This window comes from Poromitra crassiceps (assembly GCF_964638095.1).
Source record: "Poromitra crassiceps genome assembly, chromosome: 15".
NCBI lineage: Eukaryota > Metazoa > Chordata > Actinopteri > Beryciformes > Melamphaidae > Poromitra > Poromitra crassiceps.
In genome coordinates, this window is record NC_139634.1 from 14,665,131 (window position 1) to 14,673,651 (window position 8,521).

The window sequence follows — 8,521 nt, forward strand, 5'->3', positions numbered from 1 at the left end:
TTACACTTTAAAAATACATTATATTTTCAATGAGTATAAAGTGAAGCGGGTAAGTGGGCAAGCTCACTAAGTAGACCCAATAGAATGTGCAGTGGTTTTGCTTGTACATTATGTGTAAAGTGGAGGTCAAATATTGCTATAGCGCGACTCAAACACGTTGTCTCTTTCCTCTTTAATATGTAGCACACTCACAGAAATCATTTCACCAAGTTTTATATTGAAAACTCAGACCCAAAAAGGATTGATGCACTCACTGAAATCATTTCTCCAAGGCTGCATGTTTGCATCTGGGAGACGGTTGCCAACTTTGGTTGATGATGGACAGTAATTACCATGTTTTTCAAAGCGCTGTAATCACAGTACCATGGTTTTAATGATGATGAAAACTTGAATCGGTGCGGTTATCGGCCTTTTTACGGCCATGTCTCAGTTGGCATCTCCACCACTGTGTCTTAGTGCAATGCTGTGTCTGTCCTGTTTCTGTGTTCTTGTGTTTTTGTAACGCAGGATGTGGCTACGCGCACTTTTTGCCCAAGACAAATTTCCCTTCTGGGACAATAAAGTTGATCTCATCTCATCTCATCTCATCTTTACTGCGGTTTTCATTCAAACCGGTTATCGTTACATCCCTAGTTGTGGTTAAGAGATTAAGACGCCAGCTTCTGGAACACCATGATGTTCGGAGCCTCTGGGGTGCAACCTCCGTTCATTTCCGCGCTTTCTCGCCGCAGCCTCCCTCTCAAGGTTTCTGTCTGTCCAAATCAAAATCACCCACACGAAAAGAAAGTGTTACATGGAGAAAATAGCAAAGGCCATTTATCACCGAGCCGATCTTAGAGCGCTGGCCTTGTCTGCGGCCATTTCCTCCGTATGATTCGTCAGCTCCAGTGGCTCGCCTCAGCGACCTCGGCTATGCTATTAGTCAGGCCATTGGATCTGCCTGTGTCTGTGCAAATGCATGGGCAGGTTTTGATGGGGGGACAATATGGGTTACGCCCCGCTGCCTCTGTGAGCTCCGGAACTTCTCCGCCGCCCTGACAGCCTAACCGCAGAGCCCAGACAGGTGCCGTGAGCGATCAATACATGAGCTCAGACTCAGCCACAGAGGAGTGTGGAAAATGTCAAGCGAGACTTGGTTAGAAAAGACAGCGCTGCCTTTCTGAGTCGGTTTTATGTATGAGATATCCACTGTTTGAGAGAAGTGACACGGAAAGTTTAAGCTAGTTTTGTCAGTGTTGCTTTCAAAGGAACATAAGAAAGAGAACCGAGTCCGCGATTGGCAACATGCCACTTTTACTGACTCTGCCATGTTATTTTAGAGAAATTGAGTGAAATAATTCTGGTAATATATTTGCCAAAATAGATAGATGTGGTTTTGATACAGAAGTCTACACATTAATGGTTGTGCTCTATGTATCTGTATAGTTCATGCCCTTTGGGGAATATGCCTTTCTTGGGAGCAGATGTTCACAGTATTTATCCATGTCTGGGTCTGTGAAATTCCTACATCCTTCTCATCCCTCCATTTGGCAAAGAGCAGCTAAATTGGATTTGAGTGTGCTGTAAATAAACAGAGGCCAAGGAAGCAGGTCAGATCAGGGAGCATTAAACAAAGATATTGAAGCTTGGCCACCAGGGCCTTAAAAACCCTCTGTTTGCAACATAGATGTGTTCCTCACACACATAAAGAGACACAGTAGCTGCACTCTGGTTGTGGTGTTCAGTAGACCAGTGAGCAGGCCAGGGGGACTGCTTCCTACAGCCAATCAGCTTTGGGTTTGTTCTTTAGGTATTCCCAGAGCCGTGTATATAGAAGAGTCACGACATCTCCATTCACTCCAATGGACCAGTTTTTTACTCTCAAGAGTTCCAGGAAGTAAGGTCCTGGATTAAGCAGCACTGTCGAGTTGCAGCAAAATGGACAGTTTGTGTTGTACTTTGAAAGTTTTTTTTTTTTTTTTATCAAATTGTACATGTATTATCAGCTTTATGTTAGCATTCAAAAGTAGCGCGAGACCCCTTCCTGGCCACTCTAGTCTAGAGGACACTAGGTATTCCTACTTCCAAGATGTCCTAAAGAATTCATGTTATCAATGTGTGTTTTTAAATATTAAAGCTTTGTCAATTGTTCTCCAAGAATAGCTAGTGGTATTTGTCCAGAGGTTTCCTTGAGTGAATCCCTTTTTTGACAGTATATAGTGCGACACAAGGTGCAAAACTAGGTCTTTGACATGAGAACTAGAAGTGAGCTCGTGGAATGAAAGTTGAAAAGTCTGAGCACAAGATAAAACACTCTACCAACTATATGAAGTGGATTTCTTTGCATTAAACACTGGAATTTCTCCATCTTGGTACTGTTTCTGCAGGCCGAACGCTTCAGGTCTCACCCACTACCAGGAGAGGAGTCCTTCCCTCGAAAACCAATAAAACACCCGACCAGATACCAGGTAAGAGAGAGGCATGATCAGAGAGGGGAGGGAAGGGTGGCACATAGGGAGAATGAAGCCGGAGAGAAAACACAGAATGGACAGACGGAGGTCAAAGGATGAGCAGGAAGAAAGACAGACAGAGAAAAACACAGACATAAGGCGGATAGCCAGAGGGAGGACAAACAAAAGCTAAGAAGGAGGGAGAAAGCAAGGCTGAGAGTCAGGTGGCTGCAGGGCAAGATGACAAAAACAGAGACAGAGAGAGAAGGGGAGAGATATAGAGGAAAGACAATGGTGGGGGGAGTATGAAAGAGCACCAGCCGCAGGTTAGAAACAATAGACAGAGACAGGAAGAGGTGAGGAGAGGAGCGATGGATAGGAGGCTGAGGATGCTTAGAGCTTCTTAATGAGCACTTTGAGGGAGAGGGAGCGTGCAGCTCATTCTACTCTCACCTTTACCCTGTGGGAAATCTACGCTTCTTCTGCACCTCTCTTTTTGTGTGGTTGTTATGGGACACACACACACACACACACACACACACACAGCATTGAGATGTCACTTGTCACACTGTATGGTGGTGACACCTATTGACCCGGCCCCACAGTGCCCACATGCAGGGATTGACTGCTTGAGCCAGAGAAGGAGCTGCTGGACATTCCCTACTGGCTACAGATCAATATCCAACTTTCACACACCATTACCCCTCACTGTCTCTGTCTGTGTGTGTGTATGAGCGCACGTGTGTGTGTGTGTGTGTGTGTGTGTGTGTGTGTGTGTGTGTGTGTGTGTGTGTGTGTGTGTGTGTGTGTGTGAGATTTGAACCATTGTGCTATATGAGAGGTAATGAGAGGAGAGCTACCTGTCTAGTCATTAAATATATATGGTAGATAAAAGACATGGCCTTTCCACCTCCTCTCCGCTAATATTTCCCATACCAACCTAATGAGTGTTGAACAACTCATCGTAATATTATCTCACTTGCAGAAGTTGCAGTATATGGCCAACTTAGTGCAAATCGCAGGAACTGCAATTTTTTGATAAAGGTACAGTAAAATGTGTCAAAAGCATATCGTTAAATAAATGAAGCATTATGGTGCTACAGAGATGCCCCAGCTTACAAAGCATATTCTCCAGACATAAGGGAATATGCTTGTTTTGTACAGAGCCCAGCAAAAATCACATCATTATTTTTAAATGCAGTGTAATATATCCTTCCTTTTTATATAAAAGGGAGTAGGTGGGTTCTGTCTGTTTCTCTGTCTGTCTGCAAATGTTGTCTCTCGAGCGCTCCATGATGTGGTCGCTGATTGTCACTCGAGCAATTGTGTCATCAGTGAGTGATCTCATCAGTGATGCGAAGTTGAGCAATTGTGTGCTGCGCATGCCAATGGAGCAGGCGAGGCCACGCAGCAGCCGAGCTGCGAGCGAGGCCACCCAGCAGCCGAGGAATCACGCAAATTGCGACCCCGCTGGTAGCTTTGACAGAGTTTCAGATACAGAAATCCCTAGAGAGAGGGATTGATGGCATCCCTAATGATGTCACAATGGAAGTTGAGCAAATGAGCCCTCTGGAGGCCTCACAGACACACAACTTGAACTTTATTATGTCAAAGAAAAAACATCCATCCATGCGTGCGTGCTTACGTGCTCGCGTGCTTACATGTGTGCGTGCGTGCTTACGTGCTCGCGTGCTTACATGTGTGCGTGCTTACATGCGTGCGTGCGTGCTCGCGTGCTTACATGTGTGCGTGCTTACATGCGTGCGTGCGTGCTCGCGTGCTTACATGTGTGCGTGCTTACATGCATGCGTGCGTGCTCGCGTGCTTACATGTGTGCGTGCTTACATGCGTGCGTGCGTGCTCGCGTGCTTACATGCGTGCGTGCTTACATGCATGCGTGCTCGCGTGCTTACATGTGTGCGTGCTTACATGCGTGCGTGCTTACATGCGTGCGTGCTCGCGTGCTTACATGCGTGCGTGCTTACATGCGTGCGTGCTCGCGTGCTTACATGCGTGCGTGCTTACATGCGTGCGTGCTTACATGCGTGCGTGCTCGCGTGCTTACATGTGTGCGTGCTTACATGCGTGCGTGCGTGCTCGCGTGCTTACATGCGTGCGTGCTCGCGTGCTTACATGCGTGCGTGCTTACATGCGTGCGTGCTTACATGCGTGCGTGCTCGCGTGCTTACATGCGTGCGTGCTTACATGCGTGCGTGCTCGCGTGCTTACATGCGTGCGTGCTTACATGCGTGCGTGCTTACATGCGTGCGTGCTTACATGCGTGCGTGCTCGCGTGCTTACATGCGTGCGTGCTTACATGCGTGCGTGCTCGCGTGCTTACATGCGTGCGTGCTTACATGCGTGCGTGCTTACATGCGTGCATGCTTACATGCGTGCGTGCTTACATGCGTGCGTGCTTACATGCGTGCGTGCTCGCGTGCTTACATGCGTGCGTGCTTACATGCGTGCGTGCTTACATGCGTGCGTGCTCGCGTGCTTACATGCGTGCGTGCTTACATGCGTGCGTGCTTACATGCGTGCGTGCTTACATGCGTGCGTGCTCGCGTGCTTACATGCGTGCGTGCTTACATGCGTGCGTGCTTACATGCGTGCGTGCTTACATGCGTGCGTGCTTACATGCGTGCGTGCTTACATGCGTGCGTGCTTACATGCGTGCGTGCTCGCGTGCTTACATGCGTGCGTGCTTACATGCGTGCGTGCTTACATGCGTGCGTGCTTACATGCGTGCGTGCTCGCGTGCTTACATGCGTGCGTGCTTACATGCGTGCGTGCTCGCGTGCTTACATGCGTGCGTGCTCGCGTGCTTACATGCGTGCGTGCTTACATGCGTGCGTGCTCGCGTGCTTACATGCGTGCGTGCTTACATGCGTGCGTGCTTACATGCGTGCGTGCTTACATGCGTGCGTGCTTACATGCGTGCGTGCTTACATGCGTGCCTGCATGGCCGGAGGGAGGCATTATGTGTTATCTGTCTGCTAGGGATAGGAAGGTTGTAGAGAGTCGAGATTTGAGGGGTGGGTCGAGGGAGTGACTAAGAGGATGTGGATGGTGGGAGGGGGTGTGATCAGTAAGGGGCGGGGCTAGGGCAAATGGGCCGTAGCTAAGGATAGGACAGTTGTAGAGAGCGTTTTGAGGGGTGCATAGGGGGAGTGGCTAGGTGGATGTGGGTGGTGAGAGAGGTGTGGTGAGGGAAGGGGGTGGGGCTAGGGGAAAGGGGCTGTACCTATGGATAGGAAGGTGTAAAGTGGCGGATGCATACAACCATAAGGAGGTTATTTCTATTTTTGGACATTGTGCAGCCCTAATCCTAATGTCTCTCATCTCCTCCGCCCATCTTTTGCTTCTCTTCTCTTCTCTTCTCTTCTCTTCTCTTCTCTTCTCTTCTCTTCTCTTCTCTTCTCTCTCCTTGTAGAAGATCATGAAGCGTCTGATTAAGCGCTATGTGCTGAAGGCTCAGGTGGACCGAGAGAACGATGAAGTCAATGAAGGTAAAGATCTCCTCACCATTGATGCCCACTTTAGCATGTGTGCGTGCGTGTGCGTGTGAATATGTGTGCATGTGTGGGTTGTACATACCCTACAGTACTAAGTACTAAGTAAGTATGTAATTGATGTGTCCAAATGTGTACATATGTGCACTATTGTACAATTTAATAATTGCCACAGTTTTATGACCTTGCGCTTCTGTGCATATCTGCATGTATGTCAGCATTTGCTCATTTGTGTGTTTTCTGATTTATGCATATTAAGTCATGCTCGTTTTGTGTGTGTGTGTGTGTGTGTGTGTGTGTGTGTGTGTGTGTGTGTGTGTGTGTGTGTGTGTGTGACTTTGTTGTAGGTGAGCTGAAGGAGATCAAGCAGGACATCTCCAGCCTCCGCTACGAGCTCCTGGAGGAGAAGTCCCAGGCTACCGGGGAGCTGGCAGGCCTCATCCAGGAACTCGGCGACAAGTTTGGCAAGAACACCAAGAGACACTGACAGCACTGACAAGAAGGAGAGAGAGCAGGAGGGAAGGAGAGAGAGAGAGGAAGGGGGGGGGGGAGACGAAGGGGAAGGGAGGGTAGGTATTTTTAAGAGCGTGATAGCGGACGAGAGAGAGAGAGAGAGAGAAAAGGAAGTGAGAGGGTGTTTATGAGTTAGACAGGGAAGAGAGAGGGAGGAGTGGGCGAAAGGGGAGAGACTGGACAGTGAAATTTTGTGACTTGGGACAAAAAAAACAAGGGTTTTGGGTATGACGAGCAATGACGCAGCAAGTAATGTGAGAGAGAGAGAGAGAGAGAGAGTGACGGAGCATAAGGTCAAGGGTGAGAGGTGAGGCAAACCCAGTTGGTGTTGACGTTCGAATCCTCATTAAATACAACGTCTTCAGGGAGCGACTCCCAGGTTGGAAAGAGCATAGAGGGAGGGGGAGAGAGAAGAGGTGACCCTCAGGCTGGAAGACTGAGGAAGCGCAGCTAGAAGGCCCCCACATCACTGACAAGAGATATCACTACATCATCGAGGAGGAGAGAGAGAGAGAGAGAGAGAGGAACAGAATGCTGACAGAGAGAGAAGGGCGGGTTGGAGACAATCGAGAACAGGAAGGGAAAGGGAGAAATGTCTGGAAGAAAACCCCACTGTGACAGCTGGATGTTGACAGCAGAATGGCTGGCGTTGTTTCTACCCATCCACTCTGTCAGGCCCATGATAGTGATGCCTGTCAACGTGCCGTATGCCGCTTTTATACACCAGGCGATCTAATTAACACATTTCCCCTCAGTCCACAATGCACACCTTGTGAGCCGGAGTCAAAGGGATTCCAGGAAGAGCAGGATGCTTCTCTGTACCAGCTGGCCGTCCAAATGTAGGATTTACGCGCTCGTTAAAAGGTCATTAACCAACAAAAAAAAGCTAGAAGGCGATCCGATCCCAGCAACACCACACGCTTTGATGAGCTGGAAATGTTCTGGCCATTTTGAAATCTGTGTATCTTCCGCATTTGGCTGGTTAGCTGCTCTTTTTTTATCCTGCTCCAGTGGAACACTCTTATCTCCAGCAGAGCGCAGATGATTGATGATGAATGATGTTGACATGGATCTCAGTTATCTGTCAGCTGACAGCTGTCCAGGCTTTGAACTGCAGAGCAAACTGACAATACCTCACCTAATATTGATGCCCCATCGTTCACTGCAATCCTGTCATATCCCCAATCCTGAACGCAGCGCTATCAATCATTAGGGCTAGATTCTCTTCTATGATGCTCATATTTGTAGTTAGGATGCTTTGCTATGAGGCCCACACTGGTACTGTACTTGCAAAATAAACTCCTGCATTGATGATATTGCCATTTTGCACCCTTATTGCACCCTAGTGCAGTGGTTTCCAAACTTGTTGTGCCCAGGGCACACCAAAGGGCATGACAAAATCTCAAGGCACACCTATATAGCTTAAGTATATCGGTGCAAAATAGCCCCTATTACTCTTATCACTCTAAATGTTGTTTTTTATTTACTAATGTCAAATAGAATTTGACAAAATATATTACTCTAGGAATTAATTTGAAACTTTGAAAAATGACTACATCAAAGCAGCAACACACCCACTTTTTGTATAGGCTATATTTGCAATTGCAATAATGCAAAATCCCAAGGCACACCTGGACTTGTCCTAAGGCACACCAGTGTGCCTAGGCACACCATTTGGGAACCACTGCCCTAGTGCATTGATGGACAATGTCACTGGTCTGTGTATAGTACGTTTCACTGGTGTCCCTTGAATCCTTCGGAACTCAACAATTTTGGTGATTTTCTTGTTTTAACTTCAAAGAATTGCACAGCCCTCTATGGGCTAATAAACTGTACAGCCCACGGGCTTATACTGTAAGCCTTTTCTCAGCCCTGTTAAAACCAATTGGATAAGCTGAAAAATGCACGGCCGTCAAGCTGAGACACCTGACATGAATGTTATCACACCATCAGGCTCATATGTATGGATAGGGTCCAGAGAGCCGTCATTATCCAGTGGTACTGTATGCGTGATGAAATGACTGTAAGTTTAGTATTGGTACTTTTCAGCTCCTGACCTCGGTAGCT

General features: G+C 47.7%; 1 protein-coding gene across 2 annotated transcripts in view; it reads left to right on the forward strand.

Moving 5' to 3' along the window:
- Nucleotides 1–6,428, forward strand: part of trpc7b (transient receptor potential cation channel, subfamily C, member 7b) — a gene marked incomplete at both ends in the record, with an annotated part of 91,976 nt that extends 85,548 nt beyond the window's left edge. The window contains 3 exons of one of the 2 annotated variants that reach the window (XM_083652330.1): nt 2,367–2,447; nt 5,863–5,938; nt 6,289–6,428. In XM_083652330.1, the coding sequence (XP_083508456.1) occupies nt 2,367–2,447; nt 5,863–5,938; nt 6,289–6,428 (297 nt within the window). The remainder of the gene's footprint in view (nt 1–2,366; nt 2,448–5,862; nt 5,939–6,288) is intronic. The other variant, XM_083652331.1, reaches the window with a different exon arrangement.
- Nucleotides 6,429–8,521: the final 2,093 nt, after the last annotated feature.